General features: G+C 43.7%; 1 protein-coding gene across 1 annotated transcript in view; it reads right to left on the minus strand.

The window, feature by feature from the left end:
- Positions 1 to 7,973: 7,973 nt before the first annotated feature.
- LOC120046868 (endothelial PAS domain-containing protein 1-like) overlaps positions 7,974 to 22,558 on the minus strand; it is a 95,004-nt gene continuing 80,419 nt past the window's right edge. The window contains exons 11-16 of the mRNA XM_038992443.1: positions 20,958 to 21,071; positions 20,331 to 20,809; positions 19,406 to 19,502; positions 9,739 to 9,829; positions 9,437 to 9,604; positions 7,974 to 8,803 (exon numbers count right to left, since the gene is read on the minus strand). Coding sequence (XP_038848371.1) covers positions 8,652 to 8,803; positions 9,437 to 9,604; positions 9,739 to 9,829; positions 19,406 to 19,502; positions 20,331 to 20,809; positions 20,958 to 21,071 — 1,101 coding nt within the window. The 3' untranslated portion in view covers positions 7,974 to 8,651. The remainder of the gene's footprint in view (positions 8,804 to 9,436; positions 9,605 to 9,738; positions 9,830 to 19,405; positions 19,503 to 20,330; positions 20,810 to 20,957; positions 21,072 to 22,558) is intronic.

Raw genomic sequence — 22,558 nt, forward strand, 5'->3', positions numbered from 1 at the left:
CTAACGGAGTGGTCTGATCTAACTATCTGTCACATACACGGTAACTCATGGATGTACTCCTCCTCCTCATTCCCAGAGAATAAATAAATATATGAAATTATACCACCCATCATTTCATCCTTGTGTTTATTTATCTGGAACATGGCTAATTTAAGGAAACGTTCCACATTCCATTCACTTTGGCTCAACGACAACAAGGAGCTTATTTTCTCATGTCTTTGGAGAAACTCACGGCGTCTATATTTCCATTAACAGTGGAAACAATGTTTTGTCTAAAATGTTCTAAGGTTGACAGGATAGCTAAACTTGACAGGGCTGATCCTAAAATTGAACGTGGGAGGGAAAGAGAGAGAGGATGACCGAGAGGGAGGGAGAGAAAGCGATGAGCTGAATACTGTGTGAAGTAGCGTGGAGAGATAAGTGCATCAGTCACAGTTCAGCACCACAGTCCCTCTCTATCTGTCAGTCACAGTTCAGCACCACAGTCCCTCTCTATCTGTCAGTCATAGTTCAGCACCACAGTCCCTCTCTATCTGTCAGTCACAGTTCAGCACCACAGTCCCTCTCTATCTGTCAGTCACAGTTCAGCACCACAGTCCCTCTCTATCTGTCAGTCACAGTTCAGCACCACAGTCCCTCTCTATCTGTCAGTCATAGTTCAGCACCACAGTCCCTCTCTATCTGTCAGTCACAGTTCAGCACCACAGTCCCACTCTATCTGTCAGTCACAGTTCAGCACCACAGTCCCTCTCTATCTGTCAGTCACAGTTCAGCACCACAGTCCCTCTCTATCTGTCAGTCACAGTTCAGCACCACAGTCCCTCTCTATCTGTCAGTCACAGTTCAGCACCACAGTCCCTCTCTATCTGTCAGTCACAGTTCAGCACCACAGTCCCTCTCTATCTGTCAGTCACAGTTCAGCACCACAGTCCCTCTCTATCTGTCAGTCACAATTCTATCTGTCAGTCACAATTCCCTCTCTATCTGTCCCTCAGCTCCCTGTCTCACTTCTGTCTCTGTCTCATAGCTCTATCACCATTTGTTCCAACACGTCCCAAAAGGTTTCAACAGGTATCTGCCACCCATTGCTCTACATGTAACTATTACTGAGTCTAACACAGAAATCATCTGAGGTTCAACCGTTTTGATTTTGAGATTTGTGTATCGACCACAGGAGGTTGGTGGCACCTTAATTGGTGAAGGCGGGCACGTGGTAATGGCTGGAGCGGAATATGTGGAAATGTATCAAAAACATCAAACCAATGATTTCCATGTGTTTTATGCCATTCCAGCCACTCCGTTCCAGCCACTATTATGATCCGTCCTCCCCTCAGCAGCCTCCACTGGTATTGACAAAACATGTGCTACCAAGCGGTCAAGGGAAGTGCCTGAGTATTTGATATTGACGGTTGGTTGTTAAAGTTTTCACACACTGAGGGCACACTGGTTGAATCAACATTGTTTCCACCTCATTTCAATGAAATTATGTTGGACCGATGTAGGATAGACATATCCCCCTCACTGATTAACACCCTCTGCACCACATTACAGCCTCTTATTATTGAACTACCCAAACCCACATTAAATCCTGAGAACGATGGTCGTGCCATTCATCCGCTGCCATCACCTCTTGTTTCAGCATGATAATGCACAGCCCCATTTCACAAGGATCTGTACACAATTCCTGTAAGCTGAAAATGTCCCAGTTCTTCCATGGCCTGCATAGTCACCAGACATGTCACCTATTGAGCATGTTTGGGATGCTCTGGATTGATGTGTACGACAGCATGTTCCAGTTACTGCCAATATTCAACAACTTCACACAGCCACTGAAGAGGAGTGGGACAACATTCCACAGGCCACAACCAACAGCCTGATTCAACTTTGAAAAGGATGTGTGTCACGCTGCATGAGGCAAGATACTGACTGGTTTTCTGATCAACGCCCTACTTTAAAAAAAAAGGTATCTGTGACCAACATATGCATATCTATATTTCCAGTCATGTGAAATAAATAGATTAGGGCCTAATTCATTTATTTCAATTGACTGATTTCCTATATGAACTGTAACTCAGTAAAATCTTTGATTTGACATTTACATTTTTGTTCAGTATAATTTGGTTGGAGGCAATGATTCTCGATTACTGTGTAATTTATTTAACCTGTGGTAAGTTGCAGGTGCCTACAGGGTAAAAATAGCCATTCAACATTCCGCTCCATTGCACTCCATTGTAAAGTGCAAGGGTGACAATATATTTGACCACATCTGTAGGTCGACGTACTGAATCAGATTCTTTATCCTTCTAGAATTGTCTCCTCAAAACATATCTCGTTATCACAACTAGGGGAGGTCTACACTGGACTAATTACATATACTCAACATAATTACGTATAGTCAACATACCGGATCTTAAGCTGGGGCTCTCCAAGCTAAACATCAGGATTTGCATAGTGTGGGTTTTATTGGACGTCTATGTTTACAGAGACAATCTGTGCATTTGAAGGGCATAACACTGGGCTGAGTCAACATTGAGACAACCTTAAGGCAATGTTAAGGCAAATTACAGTGAGCTCAAAGTATTGGGACAGTGGATTTGTTGTTGTTATTCTGTCTCTGTACTCCAGCACTTTGGATTTGAAAATAATACAATGACTATGACGTTAAAGTGCAGACTGTCAGCTTAATTTGAGGGTATTTCATCCATATCGGGTGAACCGTTTAGGAATTACAGCACTTTTTGAACATAGTCCCCCCCATTTTAGTTGACCAAAAGTTTTGGGACAAATTCACTTATATGTGTATGCTGCCCTACCAAGCAAAGAGTTAATGTAATTTTTGCTACATAAAATGCATGCTTAATCATGTGGACAAGTATCCTGCCTCTATTGTATTGTGTTCTGGAGAAAATGGGGGTCATGTTAGCAGTAACTGCACAAAGTTAAAGGTAAATAAAGCCATTTTTCTCAGTTCCACGCTATGAGCAGTTACTACCTTTTTACTTGGTAGGGCAGTATTAAAGTAGTCAAAAGTTAAATATTTGGTCCCATATTCCTAGCATGCATTGATTACATCAAGCTTGTGACTCTACAAACTTGTTGGATGCATTTGCTGTTTATTTTGGTTGTGTTTCAGAGTATTTTGTGCGCAATAGAAATTAATGCTAAATAATGTACTGTGTAATTTTGGAGTCACTTTTATTGTAAATAATTATAGAATATGTGTCTAAACACGTCTACGTTAATGTGGATGCTACCATGATTACGAATAGTCCTGAATTAATTGTGAATAATGATTAGTGGGAAATTTCCAGATGCACAAATATCATACCCCCAAGACATGCTAACCTCTCACATTACAATAAAAAGGGAGGTTATAATTTTGGAGGGGGTATGATATTTGTGCATCTGTAACTTTGCACAATTAGTGCTGTAATTCCTAAACAGTTCACCCAATATGGATCAAAATACCCTCAAATTGAAGCTGACAGTCTGCACTTTGACCTCATTATATTATATATTATATCAAATCCAAAGTGCTGGATTACAGAGCTAAAACAACAACAAATGTGTCACTATCCCAATCCTGTTGGAGCTATAAATCACCTTTAAAGACAATGTCAGCAAGAAAAATAAACAACATCAAAATACAGTGTTAATAAAAGTGGATCCAATAAACATATAAAGATTCCTCTACAAATGATGGTTCTATACATAAAGCATCATCACCTATTTAGATACTGTTGAAAGAGATTACGTTGTGTCAATTTCATTTGTTTACAATATTCAAAATTATACAGTACCTGTCAAAAGTTTGGACACACCTACTCATTCAAGTTTTTCAAAAACTATTTTCTACATTGTAGAATAAAAATTAAAACTGTGAAACACATATGGAATCATGTAATAACCAAAAAAGTGTTAAACAAATCAAAATAGATTTTAGATTCTTGTAGCCGTCCTTTGCCTTGATGACAGCTTTGCACACTCTTGGCATTCTCTCAACCTGCTTCATGTTATTCTACAATGTAGAAAATAATAAAAATACAGAAAAACCCTTGAATGAGTAGGGGAGTCCAAACTTTTGACTGGTACTGTGTATCTTTCATATTTTTTTCTCTCAATTTTTTTTCTTTTTTTAAAGCGCAATAACAGATCACTACTGGCCTGCCAAAAAATTAATTATACTTGTACAAAAAAAGACACCAGCACTATGGAGTAACATCTAAAACACAGGAATACAATCTGTATCTACTGGGTAGATAAGACAAAGTACTAAAACACTATCTTGACATTATAGTAGAAACTTTCGAGCTTATGTCTTTAAATCTACTGTATATGTGTGTACAAAGCTAAAGTCAAATGTTAAAGGGGTTAGCACACAAAGACAAATACCTTTAAAAAAGAGAAAGAGACAGGAAGAAAGAGCAGGAATTCAAAAAAACTGCCTGAATGTCAATAGCCTCATCTCTTAAACTAAGGGCTAAATCAGATCTGTGCTAGCCGACACCCGCATAGCAGTTGTTCTGGTGATGTTGGAGGTGGAACTGCATTAGAGCCATCAAATCCACACGCAGCTCCTGGCATTATACCTAAAGCGGACGTTGCCATTGGCTGCATGGAGTCACATTAAGAGAAATCCCTTGCAGCTTTGTTTACAAGTTCTAACACTGGAATGTGAGATGTAATCTACACTAATAGGATGATAGAAACCCTCATAATTTCAGCATCATTATTTCTATATATAATACACTTTATTCTTCTGAACTTCTAACGGGAGTGGGACGGGTGGGTCTTCCTGACAATGACCAGCAGCCACTCTGTTTTGACAGCTCCAACGCAGTTAACCCTCCGACACCGCCAAAGCATCAGCTACCACCCGGTTACTCATCCCTGCACCTTACAGGCTGCTGCACTATATACATAGACATGGAATCACTGGCTACTTGAATCATGTTTAAAGACTGCTTTACTCATTTCATATCTTTATACTGTATTATGTTCCGCTGTATTTTAGTCAATGCCACTCCGACATTGCTCGTCCTAATATTTATACATTTCTTAATTCCATTCTTTTACTTTTGTATTTGTGTGTATTGTTGTGAATTGTTAGATACTACTGCAATGTTGGAGCTAGGAACACAGGTATTTCGATACACCCGCAATAACATCTGCTAAATATGTTTATGTGACCAATAAAATTTGCAGGTGATTTATGCGGGTGTCAGCTATAGCCAGTTAACGTTTGATATGATTGAATCTAGACCACAGGCGGCTGGTGGCACCTTAATTGGGGAGGACGGACTCATAGTAATGGCTGGAATGGTATTGACCATTCCAATAGCTTCATTCCAGTCATTATTATGCACTGTCCTCCTCTCACCAGCCTCTTGTGATCAAGGCCAAAGTCTCCCTAATCCTGATATGACCTCTAATGCCATAACAAAGGCACCAAAAGTAGAACTATTTTCCCAATGTAAAGGCATGCTCTGATTTGACCAATCAACTTCATGGCCTGACAAGCACTGTAACTATCCAGTGAAAAACATGCAAACAGACACCAGTCAAAGGCAGTGAGAGACAGACTAGGTCAATGGGATTGAAGGAAGGTAGACAGTAAGGGAAAAAGGAAAACCCCAGATATCATGCTTACAGTAGATAATGTACCATCCAGATTTTAGACGGTTGTGTTTGTTAATTTGTCTGTAACAGCGCCATATGGACAGACAGACAGACAGGGAGAGAGACAGGGAGAGAGACAGGGAGAGAGACAGGGAGAGAGAGACAGAGAGACAGGGAGAGAGAGAGAGAGACAGGCAGACAGAGGGGGAGAGAGACAGACAGACAGAGGGGGAGAGAGACAGACAGACAGAGGGGGAGACAAACACAGACATACAGAGGGGGAGACAAACACAGACATACAGAGGGGGAGACAAACACAGACAGACAGAGGGGGAGAGATGGTGAAAGAGGAAAAGTATGACATCCCCCTGCTACAGATCACACAACTGGGGGAACAACATAGACCTTGAGATCAATGAAACAGAAATAGACTCAGAACTAAAAATGATGTGTATATAACACAGGAGGCTGGTGGCACCTTAATTGGGGAGAATGGTTGGAAGTAATGGCTGGAATGGAATTATCAGACACATCAAACACATGGTTTCTATGTGTTTTAATACCATTACATGATTTCCATTCCAGCCATTATTATGACCTGTCCTCCCCTCCCCAGCCTCCTGTGGTATACACTTTATGATGATAAAGATGACAAAAATAGAAAACACATGTTTTTCTAATGATACATAGAGGCAGTAGGGTGGATGGATGAAGAGGAGGATTAGCCGATGGAACAGGGTCGTATGGGGCTTGGTATGGTCGGGCGGGGTGAGGTGTGGAGGAGTAGTACTACAGTTGAAGTCGGAAGTTTACATACACCTTAGCCAAATACATTTAAACTCAGTTTTTCACAATTCCTGACATTTAATCAGAGTAAAAATGTCATGTCTTAGGTTAGTTAGGATCACCAATGTGAAATGTCAGAATAATAGTAGAGAGAATTATTTCTTTCAGCTTTTATTTCTTTCATCACATTCCCAGTGGGTCAGAAGTTTACATACACTCAATTAGTATTTGGTAGTTTTGCTTTTAAATGTTTTTTTTTCTTGGGTCAAACGTTTCGGGTAGCCTTCCACAAGCTTCCCACAATAAGTTGGGTGAATTTTGGCCCATTCCTCCTGACAGAGCTGGTGTAACTGAGTCAGGTTTGTAGGCATCCTTGCTCGCACATGCTTTTTCAGTTCTGCCCACACATTTTTTTATAGGTTGAGGTCAGGGCTTTGTGATGGCCACTCCAATACCTTGACTTTGTTGTCCTTAAGCCATTTTGCCACAAGTTTGGAAGTATGCTTGGGGTCATTGTCCATTTGGAAGACCCATTTGTGACCAAGCTTTAACTTCCTGACTGATGTCTTGAGATGTTGCTTCAATATATCCACATACTTTTCCTCCCTCATGATGCCATCTATTTTGTGAAGTGCACCAGTCCCTCCTGCAGCAAAGCACCCCCACAACATGACGCTGCCAACCTCCGTGCTTCATGGTTGGGATGGTGTTCTTTGGCTTGCCAGCGTCCCCCCTTTTTCCTCCAAACATAACGATGGTCATTATGACCAAACAGTTTTATTTTTGTTTCATCAGACCAGAAGACATTTCTCCAAAAAGTACGATCTTTGTCCTCATGTGCAGTTGCAAACCGTAGTCTGGCTTTTTTATGGCGGTTTTGGAGAAGTGGCTTCTTCCTTGCTGAGCGGCCTTTCAGGTTATGTCAATATAGGACTCGTTTTACTGTGGATATAGATACTTTTGTACCTGTTTTCTCCAGCATCTTAAAAAGGTCCTTTGCTGTTGTTCTGGGATTGATTTGCACTTTTCGCACCAAAGTATGTTCATCTCTAGGAGACAGAAAGCGTCTCCTTCCTGAGCGGTATGACGGCTGCGTGGTCCCATGGTGTTTATACTTGCGTACTATTTTTTGTATAGATGAACGTGGTACCTTCAGGCTTTTGGAAATTGCTCCCAAGGATGAACCAGACTTGTGGAGGTCTTCAATTGTTTTTTCTTAGGTCTTGGCTGATTTCGTTAGATTTACCAATGATGTCAAGCAAAGAGGCACTGAGTTTGAAGGTAGGCCTTGAAATACATCCACAGGTACACTTCCAATTGACTCAAATGATGTCAATTAGCCTATCAGAAGCTTCTAAAGCCATGACATCATTTTCTGGAACTTTCCAAGCTGTTTAAAGGCACAGTCAACTTAGTGTATGTAAACTTCTGACCCACTGGAATTTTGATACAGTTAATTATAAGTGAAATAATGTGTCTGTAAACAATTGTTGGAAAAAGTACTTGCGTCATGCACAAAGTAGATGTCCTAACCGACTTGCCAAAACTATAATTTGTTAACAAGACATTTGTGGAGTGGTTGAAAACTAGTTTTAATGACTCCAACCTAATTGTATGTAAACTTCCGTCTTCAACTGTATGTTGAATGTGCTAGGTCTTTGGGGCAGGGGTGGGGGCTTGGCTGAGGCCTCAGTCAGGGTTGTAGAGAGGTTTAAAGTGTATTGGCTAAGGCTATTGAGGGTGAGGGTGGGTAGAGGTGGGGTTGAAGATGGATATATCTAGGTAGGGTAGGGGAGGGTAAAGTTGGGAGGGGGTATAGGTCTGGGTCTAGGTAGCCTGGTCCAGGGTAGGGTAGTGGAGTAGGGGGTGTAGGGCTGGGTCTAGGTGGCCTGGTCCAGGGTAGGGGAGTAGGGGGTGTAGGGCTAGGTCTAGGTGGCCTGGTCCAGGGTAGGGTAGTGGAGTAGGGTGTATAGGGCTGGGTCTAGGTGGCCTGGTCCAGGGTAGGGTAGTGGAGTAGGGTGTATAGGGCTGGGTCTAGGTGGCCTGGTCCAGGGTAGGGTAGTGGAGTAGGGTGTATAGGGCTGGGTCTAGGTGGCCTGGTCCAGGGTAGGGTAGTGGAGTAGGGTGTATAGGGCTGGGTCTAGGTGGCCTGGTCCAGGGTAGGGTAGTGGAGTAGGGTGTATAGGGCTGGGTCTAGGTGGCCTGGTCCAGGGTAGGGTAGGGGAGTAGGGGGTGTAGGGCTGGGTCTAGGTGGCCTGGTCCAGGGCCCTCAGCAGGTCACTGCCCTGCAGCAGGTGCAGGTTGCCTTGGAGAGGGACGTTGACCTCACAGTCGTAGCGGGTGAGCTCTGGCAGACAATAGGTCTCAATGGATGGGCCCAACAGCCGACTGGCAACCCCTACACACACAACAAAGTCAGTCCGTTAGTAGGGAGTAAGTAAGTCATTTTGGAGTCACTTTTATTGTAAATAGTTATTGAATATGTTTCTAAACACGTCCACATTAATGTGGATGCTACCATAATTACGGATAATCCTGAATGAATCGTGAATAATGATGAGTGGGAAAGTTAGACACACAAATATCATACCCCCAACACATGCTAACCTCTCACCATTACAATAACAGGGGAGGTTATACGTTTTGAGGGGGTATGATATTTGTGTGCCTGTAACTTTGCACAAAAAGTGCTGTCAACCCCTACACACTCAACAAACATGGAGTCAGCACGTTAGTAGGGAGGAAATGGCTTTGGGCCAACTGCCAATCAACCATCTGAGGAGGACAGTTCATTGACTGGCACCAAGTCATGGAAAAGGACTGTGATTACAGAACAAAGGATATCATTTGTCCAAATGAATTGCGTTCCTGTCTAAAAATAGATTTCAACATGTTTTATCATTAATGCATTTTCCTTGCCTGTTCACAGCCTGTCCAACTGGTTGTTATTGGTTTAATCAGTCAATCTTTTTTTAACGACATACGACACATGAGAGTAACATAACAATTGAAATTAACAAGCTAAACTTACCCTCTGTTTTGGAGGAGGGCAGCATACGGTATTCTTTGTAGTTGCACCACTGTTTGGGGAAGGATTTTCTGGATGTACCATTTACACATCCTGGATACTGGGACTTCCTGTGCTGCTGAAGGGGACTGAGACACTTGTCAACACCCCCAGGTATGCACATACCTTTAACTGTAAAAGAAAGAGGAAGAGAGATTAAGATGAGTTCAATATCGCTCTATTTTCTCTTCTGTTCTTGTACTTTAAGCGATATTTGGTATTTTTGTTTGTGCACTGCATGTCCCATGTGGGCCACCATACTGTACCTTCCAGTGAGCTGGTGCTGAGAGATCTGTCCATGATGGCATAGCTTTCATTCCTCATCATCTTTGAAGGCGTACTGAGGGTGGAGTCACCCTGACAAACACAAATACAAACACAGACACACATTAGTCAACAACCAAGCCTGGCCTGTTGAGGAGTGACGGACTACATCCTAGCTGGAGGGGTGCTCTCATCTTATCTACGAACATAGACAGGGCTCTAACTCCCCTAGCTCCACAATGAGATAAGGTGCAGGCCAGGATAGTGGAGTCTGCCACTAGCACAGTCAGTGTAGTCAGCTCAGCTATCCCCATTGAGACCGTGTCTGTGCCACGACCTAGGTTGGGCAAAACTAAACATGGCGGTGTTCGCCTTAGCAATCTCACTGGAATAAAGACATCCTCCATTCCTGCCATTATTGAAAGAGATTGTGATACCTTGCATCTCAAAATAGGGCTACTTAATGTTAGATACCTCACTTCCAAGGCAGTTATAGTCAATGAACTCATCACTGATCATAATCTTGATGTGATTGGCCTGACTGAAACATGGCTTAACACCTCCTGGTTACACGAGTGACCATATCCCCCGTGCATCCCGCAAAGGCAGAGGTGTTGCTAACATTTATGATATCAAATTTCAATAAAAAACAAACCCAGACGTTGTCAGGATTTGGCCAGGATTGTTCAGGTTTTGGTCACTAGATGCCCCCATTGCGCTTTTTTGACCCTTCTGTTTTTTCCCTTGTTCCAGTTATTATTTGCACCTGTGCCTCATTTCCCTTGAGTGTATTTAAACCCTTAGTGTTCCTCAGTTCTTTGCTCTGTGTTTGTATGTTAGCACCCAGCCCTAGCGATGCTGTGAACATTTGTTTCTCCAGTTGTATTTTCTTGAGGTACTCTGGTTTTGTTCTTGTTTATTTTTGATTATTCTTTTGAGTTTTGTTTTTCCCTGCTGTTCTTACCACTTTGTGGATTTTCCTTGTGTCTTGGAGGATATACATTTTTTCTCTTGGAATTACTTTTGACGTTGTGGATTTATATTTTTGTCTGAAGATCTTTTCCTTTTTTCTTTATTAAATCACCGTCTCAAGTACTGCTGTGTCTGCCTCATCTTCTGGGTTCTGCCGACTATTAGTGGCTCAGTTTACTAAGTGACTGTTTCTCACACCGGAGACCCGAGTTCGTAACCGGGTCCTGACAGACGTTTTCGTCTTTTGAGCTTCTAGTCATGAAATCTATGCAGCCTACTCAATCGCCATATAAAGCGTTCCTCACTAAGTTCTCTGAATTCCTATCGGACCTTGTAGTCATGGCAGATAATATTCACATTTTTGGTGACTTTAATATTCACATGGAAAAGTCCACAGACCCACTCCAAAAGGCTTTCGGAGCCATCATCGTCTCAGTGGGTTTTGTTCAACATGTCGCCGGACCTACTCACTGCCACAGTCATACTCTGAACCTAGTTTTGTCCCGTGGAATAAATGTTGTGGATCTTAATGTTTTTCCTCATAATCCTGGACTATCGGACCACCATTTTATTACATTTGCAATCGCAACAAATAATCTGCTCAGACCCCAACCAAGGATCATCAAAAGTTGTGCTATAAATTCTCGGACAACCCAAAGACTCCTAGATGCCTGTCCAGACTCCATCCGCCTACCCAAGGACGCCAGAGTACAAAAATCAGTTAACTGTTTTCACTTTGGGGAAAAATTGTGCCCAATTTAAATGGCCTCGTACTCTATTCTAGATCGTACAATATGCATATTATTATTACTATTGGATAGAAAACACTCAAGTTTCTAAAACCATTTGAATTATATCTGTGAGTAAAACAGAACTCATTTTGCAGCAAACTTCCTGTCAGGAAGTGAAAAATCTGAAATCGAGGCTCTGTTCCAGGGCCTTCCTATTCATTTGCTTGAAATCTATGGATATACATGCACTTCATACGCCTTCCACTAGATGTCAAGAGGCAGTGAGAGGTGGAATGGGGTGTCTAGCTTGATCTGAGGTCGAACAAGAGCTCTTGGAATGACGTGACCCCAAATTTCCTTTGTTCAGCAAGGCGCGGGAAGGAACCCTGGATTGCCTTCTGAAAAGCTTTCGGTATAGACGGCTAATATCTCCGGCTTTGATTTTATTTGATACATGTGATAATATCATCGTAAAGTATGTTTTTTCAATATAGTTTTATCAGATTATTGAACGTTTATCGGGAGTTTTGGCGTTTTCCGTTCTCTGCGTTTGGTGAAGATGGACAACTTCGCGCCACTTGGCTAGCTTTGGTTGCTAATTCGACAGGAGAAGAGGACATTCTAACACCAAAAATGATTATTCTGGACAAAGGACTCCTTGTACAACATTCTGATGGAAGCTCGGTAAAAGTAGGAACCATTTATGATGTTATTTCGTATTTCTGTGGAAAATGTTTAGTACTATTTTCCGCCCTCATTGCAGGCGCTGTCTCGCTATAACGTAAGCTGTATGTCGTACTAAAGTTATTTTTAGAATTCTAACACGCCGATTGCATTAAGAACTAGTGTATCTTTCATTTGCTGTACAACATGTATTTTTTAGTAAAGTTTATGATGAGTTCTTTGATTAGATTAGGTGTGTCAGAAATATATCCGGATAATTTGTGCAGTTTGGCTACGTATTCACATTGTAAAACCACGATTTGTACCGCTAAATATGCACATTTTCGAACAAAACATATATGTATTGTGTAACATGATGTTATAGGACTGTCATCTGATGAAGTTTGTCAAGGTTAGTGAATAAATTTATATCTTTTGCTGTTTTTTTGCGATCGCTACCTTTGCGGTGAATGAATGCGGTTGTGTGGTTGGCTATTGTGGTACGCTAATATAATGCTATATTGTGTTTTCGCTGTAAAACACTTAAAAAATCTGAAATATTGGCTGGATTCACAAGATGTTTATCTTTCATTTGCTGTACACCATGTATTTTTCATAAATGTTTTATGATGAGTATTTAGGTATTTCACGTTGCTCTCTGTAGTTATTCTTGCTGCTTCGGTGCTATTTGTGATTGTAGCTGCAATGTAAAACTATGATTTATACCTGAAATATGCACATTTTTCGAACAAAACATAGATTTATTGTATAACATGTTATAAGACTGTCATCTGATGAAGTTGTTTCTTGGTTAGTGACTAATTCTATCTCTATTTGGGGGTTTTGTGCAAGCTACCTGTGCTGTGAAAGAAATGTCTGTGCTTTTTTGTATTTGGTGGTGAGCTAACATAAATATGTGGTGTTTTCGCTGTAAAACATTTTAAAAATCGGACATGTTGGCTGGATTCACAAGATGTTTATCTTTCATTTGCTGTATTGGACTTGTTAATGTGTGAAAGTTAAATATTTCAAAAAAATATTTTTTGAATTTCACGCGCTGCCTTTTCAGTGGAATGTGGGGGGGGGTTCCGCTAGCGGAACCCCGGGGCTAGACAGGTTTAACCACCTAACTGAGGAACTCAATTTAACCTTGCGCAATACTCTAGATGCAGTCGCATCTGTCACGACTTCCACCGAAGGTAGTTCCTCTCCCTGTTCGGTCGGCGGTCGGCGTCGCCGGTCTACTAGCCATCATCGATCCCTTTTTCCTTTTCCGTTTGTTTTGTCTTTGGTTCTTTTCACACCTGGTTTCATTTGCCTTAATTTCAGTGTGTATATATTTACCCTGTTGCCTGCCTAGGTTTGTGTGGGATTATTCTTTTCATGTGCTTGGTGAGGTTATGCCATTTTTTTTGTTTTCACGGATTCATAAGAGTGTGTTATTGTCGGAACTTTGTTTGTTCCTCCGTGCGTTTGTTCGGGTTCTCTGTTGTCGAGTGCGTTGTACCTTTTTTGATTGTGCCATGCCTGTGTTGGTGGACTTGCCAATTAAAGTACGCTTCTCAGACCTCTCTGCTCTCCTGCGCCTTACTCCTTCACCTACCTCCTAACGCAACATTATCACAGCGCCCCTAAAAACAAAAAGCATTTATCATAAGAAACTAGCTCCCTGGTATACAGAAAATACCCGAGCTCTGATGCAAGCTTCCAGGAATTTGGAACGGAAATGTCGCTACACCAAACTGGAAGTCTTCCGACTAGCTTGGAAAGACAGTACCGTGCAGTATCGAAGAGCCCTCACTGCTGCTCGATCATCCTATTTTTCCAACTTAATTGAGGAAAATAAGAACAATCCAAAATTTATTTTTGATATTGTCGCGAAGCTAACTAAAAAGCAGCATTCCCCAAGCGAGGATGGCTTTCACTTCAGCAGTGTTACATTCATGAACTTCTTTGAGGAAAAGATCATGATCATTAGAAAGCAAATTACGGACTCCTCTTTAAATCTGCCTATTCCTCCAAAGCTCAGTTGTTCTGAGTCTGCACAACTCTGCCAGGACCTAGGATCAAGGGATACACTCAAGTGTTTTAGTACTATATCTCTTGACACAGTGATGAAAATAATCATGGCCTTCTTAACCTTCAAGCTGCATACTGGACCCTATTCCAACTAAACTACTGAAAGAGCTTCTTCCTGTGCTTGGCCCTCCTATGTTGAACATAATAAACGTCTCTCTATCCACCGGATGTGTACCAAACTCACTAAAAGTGGCAGTAATAAAGCCTCTCTTGAAAAAGCCAAACCCATAAACTATCGGCCTATATCGAATCTCCCATTCCTCTCAACATTTTTAGAAAAAGCTGTTACGCAGCAGCTCACTGCCTTCCTGAAGACAATGTATACAAAACACTTCAGTCTGGTTTTAGACCCCATCATAGCACTGAGACTGCACTTGTGAAGGTGATAAATGACCTTTTAATTGCGTCAGACCGAGACTCTGCATCTGTCCTCGTGCTCCTAGACCTTAGTGCTGCTTTTGATACCATTGATCACCACATTCTTTTGGAGAGATTGGAAACCCAAATTGGTCTACACTGACAAGTTCTGGCCTGGTTTAGATCTAATCTGTTGGAAAGATATCAGTTTGCCTCTGTGGATGGTTTGTCCTCTGACAAATCAACTGTAAATGTCGGTGTTCCTCAAGGTTCCGTTTTAGGACCACTATTGTTTTCACTATATATTTTACCTCTTGGTGATGTAATTCGGAAACATAGTGTTAACTTTCACAGCGATGCGGATGACACACAGCTGTACATTTCGATGAAACATGGTGAAGCCCCAACATACCCTCCCTGGAAGCCTGTGCTTCAGACATAAGGAAGTGGATGGCTGCAAATGTTCTACTTTTAACCTTTCTTGGGTAGGGGGCAGTATTTTGACATCCGGATGAAAAGTGTGCCGAAAGTAAACTGCCTGTTACTCAGGCCCAGAAGCTAGGATATGCATATAATTGGTAGATTTGGATAGAAACCACTCTAAAGTTTCTAAAACTGTTAAAATGATGTCTGTGAGTATAACAGAACTGATATGGGTCTCGACCCAGCCCTGTGCAACTGGGTACTGGACTTCCTGATGGGCCGCCCCCCAGGTGGTGAGGGTAGGTAACAACATCTCCACCCCGCTGATCCTCAACCCTGTGGCCCCACAAGGGTGCGTTCTGAGCCCTCTCCTGTACTCCCTGTTCATCCACGACTGCGTGGCCATGCACGCCTCCAACTCAATCATCAAGTTTGCGGACGACACTACAGTGGTAGGCTTGATTACCAACAACGATGAGACGGCCTACAGGGAGGAGGTGAGGGCCCTCGGAATGTGGTGTCAGGAAAATAACCTCACAATCAACGTCAACAAAACAAAGGAGATGATTGTGGACTTCAGGAAACAGCAAAGGGAGCACCCCCCTATCCACATTGACGGGACAGTAGTGGAGAGGGTAGTAAGTTTTAAGTTCCTCGGCGTACACATCACGGACAAACTGAATTGGTCCACCCACACAGACAGCGTTGTGAAGAAGGCGCAGCAGCGCCTCTTCAACCTCAGGAGGCTGAAGAAATTTGGCTTGTCACCAAAAGCACTCACAAACTTCTACAGATGCACAATCGAGAGCATCCTGTCGGGCTGTATCACCGCCTGGTACGGCAACTGCTCTGCCCACAACCGTAAGGCTCTACAGAGGGTAGTGAGGTCTGCACAACGCATCACTGGGGGCAAACTACCTGCCCTCCAGGACACCTACACCACCCGATGTCACAGGAAGGCCATAAAGATCATCAAGGACAACAACCACCTGAGCCACTGCCTGTTCACCCCGCTATCATCCAGAAGGCGAGGTCAGTACAGGTACATCAAAGCAGGGACTGAGAGACTGAAAAACAGCTTCTATCTCAAGGCCATCAAACTGTTAAACAGCCACCACCAACATTGAGTGGCTGCTGCCAACATACTGACTCAACTCCAGCCCACTTTAATAATGGAAATTGATGGAAATTGATAAAAAATGTATCACTAGCCACTTTAAACAATGCCACTTAATATAATGTATATGTATATACTGTACTCTATCATCTACTGCATCTTGCCATCTTTATGTAATACATGTATCACTAGCCACTTTAAACGATGCCACTTTTATGTTTACATACCCTACATTACTCATCTCATATGTATATACTGTACTCGATACCATCTAGTGCGTCTTGCCTATGCCGTTCTGTACCATCACTCATTCATATATCTTTATGTACATATTCTTTATCCCTTTACACTTGTGTGTATAAGGTAGTAGTTGTGGAATTGATAGGTTAGATTACTTGTTGGTTATTACTGCATTGTCGGAACTAGAAGCACAAGCATTTCGCTACACTCGCATTAACATCTGCTAACCATGTGTATGTGACAAATAAAATTTTATTTGGTTTGATTTGATATGGCAGGTGAAACCCAGAGGACAAACCATCCCAAAAAATATATATAAGTCCTCCCAGATTGCAGTTCCTAGGGATTCCACTAGATGTCAACAGTATTTAGAAAGAGTTTCAGGCTGGTTTTTGGAAAAATGAGCCAGAAATTGTCGTTTTTCTAGGTGGCTCCCATTTTGGCTGTTGTGTTTCCAAGCGCGTGGAAGAGAACGCGTTCTTTGGTATTTTTCTCCAGTAAAGACAATAACGATTCTCCGTCTTAAATTTGATCATTTATTTACGTATTAGGTTACCTAAGGTTTGATTATAAACGTTGTTTGACTTGTTTGGAAAAGTTTATTAGTAAGGTTTGGGATTCATTTTGTATGCATTTTGATGAAGGGAAACTGGGTGGATTATTGACTGCAGCGCGCCAGCTAAACTGAGTTTTTATGGATATATAGAAGGACATTATCGAATAAAATGACCATTTGTGATGTAACTGGGAACTTTCGGAGTCACAACAGAAGAAGATCAAAGGTAAGATATTTTTTTATATCGCTATTTCTGACTTTCGTGTCGCACCTGCCTGATTGAAATATGTTTTTCATGCTTTTGTATGCGGGGCGATGTCCTCAGATAATCGCATGGTTTGCTTTCGCCGTAAAGCCTTTTTGAAATCTGACACAGCGGCTGGATTAACAAGAAGATAAGCTTTATTTTGATGTATTACACTTGTGATTTTATGAAAGTTAAATATTTATAATACTGTAGTTTGAATTTCGCGCTCTGCAATTTCACCGGATGTTGGCCAGGTGGGACGCTACCGTCCCACCTGCCTATAAGAAGTTAAACTCAGACAAAACAGAGATGCTTGTTCTAGGTCCCAAGAAACAAAGAGATTTTCTGTTGAATCTGACAATTAATCTTGATGGTTGTACAGTCGTCTTCGGCGTTACTCTGGACCCTGATCTCTCTTTTGACGAACACATCAAGACTGTTTCAAGGACTGCTTTTTCGCATCTACGTAACATTGCAAAAATCAGAAACTTTCTGTCCAAAAATGATGCAGAAAAAGTAGTGTATGCTTTTGTCGCATCTAGGTTGGACGACTGCAATGCACTACTTTCCGGCTACCCGGATAAAGCACTAAATAAACTTCAGTTAGTGCTAAACATGGCTGCTAAAATCTTGACTAGAACCAAAAAAATGTATCATATTACTCCAGGGCTAGCCTCGCTACACTGGCTTCCTGTTAAGGCAAGGGCTGATTTCAAGGTTTAACTGCTAACCTACAAAGCATTACATGGCTTTGCTTCTACTTATCTTTCCGATTTGGTCCTGCCCGTACATACCTACACGTACGCTACGGCCACAAGACGCAGGCCTCCTTACTGTCCCTAGAATTTCTAAGCAAACAGCTGGAGGCAGGGCTTTCTCCTATAGAGCTCCATTTTTATGGAATGGTCTGCCTACCCATGTGAGAGACGCAGACTCGGTCTCAACCTTTAAGTCTTTATTGAAGACTCATCTCTTCAGTGGGTCATATGATTGAGTGTAGTCTGGCCCAGGAGTGTGAAGGTGAACGGAAAGGCTCTGGAGCAACGAACCGCCCTTGCTGTCTCTGCCTGGCCGGTTCCCCTCTCTCCACTGGGATTCTCTGCCTCTAATCCTATTACAGGGGCTGAGTCACTGGCTTACTGGTGCTCTTCCATGCCGTCCCTAGGAGGAGTGCGTCACTTGAGTGGGTTGAGTTACTGGCGTGATCTTCCTGTCCGGGTTGGCGCTCCCCCTTTGGTTGTGCCGTGTCGGAGATCTTTGTGGGCTATACTCGGCCTTGTCTCAGGATGGTAAGTTGGTGGTTGGAGATATCCCTCTAGTGGTGTGGGGGCTGTGCTTTGGCAAAGTGGGTGGGGTTATATCCTTCCTGTTTGGCCCTGTCCGTGGGTATCGTCGGACGGGGCCACAGTGTCTCCCGACCCCTCCTGTCTCAGCCTCCAGTATTTATGCTGCAGTAGTTTGTGTCGGGGGGCTAGGGTCAGTCTGTTATATCTGGAGTATTTCTCCTGTCTTATCCGTGTCCTCTGTGAATTTAAGTATGCTCTCTCTAATTCTCTCTTTCTCTCTTTCTTTCTCTCTCTCGGAGGACCTGAGCCCTAGGACCATGCCTCAGGACTACCTGGCATGATGACTCCATGCTGTCCCCAGTCCACCTGGCCATGCTGCTGCTCCAGTTTCAACTGTTCTGCCTGCGGCTATGGAACCCTAACCTGTTCACCGGACGTGCTACCTGTCCCAGACCTGCTGTTTTCAACTCTCTAGCGACATCAGGAGCGGTAGAGATACTCTGAATGATCGGCTATGAAAAGCCAACTGACATTTACTCCTGAGGTGCTGACCTGTTGCACCCTCGACAACCACTGTGATTATTATTATTTGACCCTGCTGGTCATCTATGAACATTTTAACATCTTGGCCATGTTCTGTTATAATCTCCACCCAGCACAGCCAGAAGAGGACTGGCCACCCCTCATAGCCTGGTTCCTCTCTAGGTTTCTTCCTAAGTTCTGTCATTTCTAGGGAGTTTTTTCTAGCCACCGTGCTTCTACAACTGCATTGCTTGCTGTTTGGGGTTTTAGGCTGGGTTTCTGTACAGCACTTTGTGACATTAGCTGATGTAAGAAGGGCTTTATAATACATTTGAATTGATTTGATTTGAACTTAGTCAAAACCTGTCTGCAGTTTCGGCATCTAATATAACTCTAGTGGATCATTTAACAGTGACATCAACCTGGATACACACATCATAAACAACGGTCATAAAGCAGTGAGAGGGTAAACGTACCACTGCCATTTGTGTGAAGGAGCGCTTGACGTTGTTGGCTATGGCGATTCTGGTGGGACTCATGTCTCTGTAGGCCTGGACAAAGTTCTCCATTGACCTGCAAAAGAGAATCACATTACTTACAATCGCTGTACACTACTCTAGCTCTAACAACCATCAGTACAAGAACACAACTGAATAAAAACCGGTAGGAGAGACACACTGAATCAGTAGGACAGACACACTGAATCAGTAGGACAGGCACACTGAATCAGTAGGACGGGCACACTGAATCAGTAGGACGGACACACTGAATCAGTAGGACGGACACACTGAATCAGTAGGACGGACACACTGAATCAGTAGGACGGACACACTGAATCATTAGGACGGACACACTGAATCAGTAGGACGGACGCACTGAATCAGTAGGACGGACACACTGAATCAGTAGGACGGACGCACTGAATCAGTAGGACGAACGCACTGAATCAGTAGGACGGACGCACTGAATCAGTAGGACGGACGCACAGAATCAGTAGGACGGACGCACAGAATCAGTAGGACGGACGCACAGAATCAGTAGGACGGACACACAGAATCAGTAGGACGGACACACTGAATCAGTAGGACAGACACACTGAATCAGTAGAACAGACACACTGAATCAGTAGGACAGACACACTGAATCAGTAGGACAGACACACTGAATCAGTAGGACGGACACACTGAATCAGTAGGACAGACACACTGAATCAGTAGGACAGACACACTGAATCAGTAGGACGGACACACTGAATCAGTAGGACAGACACACTGAATCAGTAGGACAGACACACTGAATCAGTAGGACGGACACACTGAATCAGTAGGACGGACACACTGAATCAGTAGGACGGACACACTGAATCAGTAGGACAGACACACGGTAGGCCCTCTATAGTACCTCTGCTTGTGCATCATGTTGACTGGCATGTTCTGACATGAGTGGCTTCTGCCCATGGAGTTCACCTGTAGTAGACAGTTTAACGGAGGATCTGGGGGCCATTGCAGGTTCTGATGTCCACCCATGGAGGACAGACGTGTGCTGGCTGGGGCGTGGTAGGGGGGGATCTGTGTGGGGCCTGTGTATGGCAGAGTAGGCCTGGAGTCCATGGGGCTCATTTGGCTGTGGTTGGGGCCTCTCTTGTCTCCTGGGGCCCACTTGGCGGGCTGGTAGTGGTCAGACTGTGGGGATCTCAGGTTTTGGAAGAGGCTGGCGATGTTGCTGAAGCTATTCTGTGTGGTGAGGTGGCCCAGTGGGCCAGTGGCCCCCTCTGGGCCTCCAGGCACCTCCTCAGGAATGATGGGATGGAGCTGGAAGTCCTCTCCGTCCATGGGGATGTAGGGCGCCAGGGTCTCCAGGTCCAGATCACTCAAGGCCGACTGAGAGGGTCACATCACATTACATCACACAACCCCAAGAAAGCAACCATGACCAATTGTGTTAAATAAATGTCAATCTAGTATAATGTCAACCTTCCTCATCCACACTGATTCAGTAATGGGTCTGTGAAGTGCCAGTGAGACTGACCTGGGTGCTCCCAGGGCTCTTGGGCCCCTCTGTGTCGAGAGCAAAGAGCTTCTCAGTCAGCTCTACCTTCAGGTCACTCTCTCTCTCATTGTAGTAATCCCCTGGGCTGCTGGGCTGTACCCACAGAGAGGAGAGAGAGATTGAGAGAGAGAAAGAGGACAGGACAAAAGCTCCCTTGAGGCCTAAGTAACTAAGTGACCAGTGCTTATTCCAACCATCCACCCCTCTATTCTCACGACACTCACACGACACTCACGCCCCCTGTCGCAAGCACCTAGGATCCATGCCCACTCCATAACACACACACCAGTGGAGGCTGCCGAGGGGAGGACGGCTCATAATAATGGCTGGAATGGAGTAAATGGAATGGCATCAAACCATGTGTTTGATGTATTTGATACCATTCCACTGATTCCGCTCCAGCCATTACCACGAGCCTGTCCTCCCCAATTAAGGTGCCACGAACCTCCTGTAACACACACACACACACAAACAAGTTTTGGGACACTGTAAAGTCCATGGAGAACAAGAGCACCTCCTCCCAGCTGCCCACTGCACTGAGGCTAGGCAACACGGTCACCACCGATAAATCCATGATAATCGAACATTTCAATAGGCATTTCTCTACGGCTGGCCATGCTTTCCTCCTGGTTACCCCAACCCCGGTCATCAGCTCCGCACCCCCCGCAGCTACTTGCCCTAGCCTCCCCATCTTCTCCTTCACCCAAATCCAGATCGCAGATGTTCTGAAAGAGCTGCAAAACCTGGACCCACTCTTTGTAAAATTATCCGTCGCCATTGTTGCAACCCCTATTACCAGTCTGTTCAACCTCTCTTTCGTATCGTCCGAGATCCCTAAAGATTGGAAAGCTGCCGCGGTCATCCCCCTTTTCAAAGGGAGGGATACTCTAGACCCAAACTGTTATAGACCTATATCCATCCTGCCCTGCCTTTCTAAAGTCTTTGAAAGCCAAGTAAATAAACAGATCACCGATCATTTCGAGTCCCACCATACCTTCTCCCCTGTGCAATCCGGTTTCCGAGCTGGTCATGGGTGCACCTCAGCCACGCTCAAGGTACTAGACGATATCATAACCGCCATCGATAAAAGTCAGTACTGTGCAGCCGTCTTCATAGACCTGGCCAAGGCTTTCGACTCTGTCAATCACCGTATTCTTATCGGCAGACTCAATAGCCTTGGTTTCTCAAATGACTGCCTCGCCTGGTTCACCAACTACTGCGCAGACAGAGTTCAGTGTGTCAAATCGGAGGGCCTGTTGTCCGGACCTCTGGCAGTCTCTATGGGGGTACCACAGGGTTCAATTCTCGGACCGACTCTTTTCTCTGTATGTATCAACGATGTCGCTCTTGCTGCGGGTAATTCCCTGATCCACCTCTACACAGACCACACCATTCTGTATACATCTGGCCCTTCTTTGGACACTGTGTTAACAAACCTCCAAACGAGCCTCAATGCCATACAACACTCCTTCCGTCGCCTCCAACTGCTCTTAAACGCTAGCAAAACAAAATGCATGCTTTTCAACCGTTCACTGCCCGCAACCGCACGCCCGACTAGCGTCACTACTCTGGACGGTTCT

The sequence above is a fragment of the Salvelinus namaycush genome, chromosome 4 (genome assembly GCF_016432855.1).
Source record: "Salvelinus namaycush isolate Seneca chromosome 4, SaNama_1.0, whole genome shotgun sequence".
NCBI lineage: Eukaryota > Metazoa > Chordata > Actinopteri > Salmoniformes > Salmonidae > Salvelinus > Salvelinus namaycush.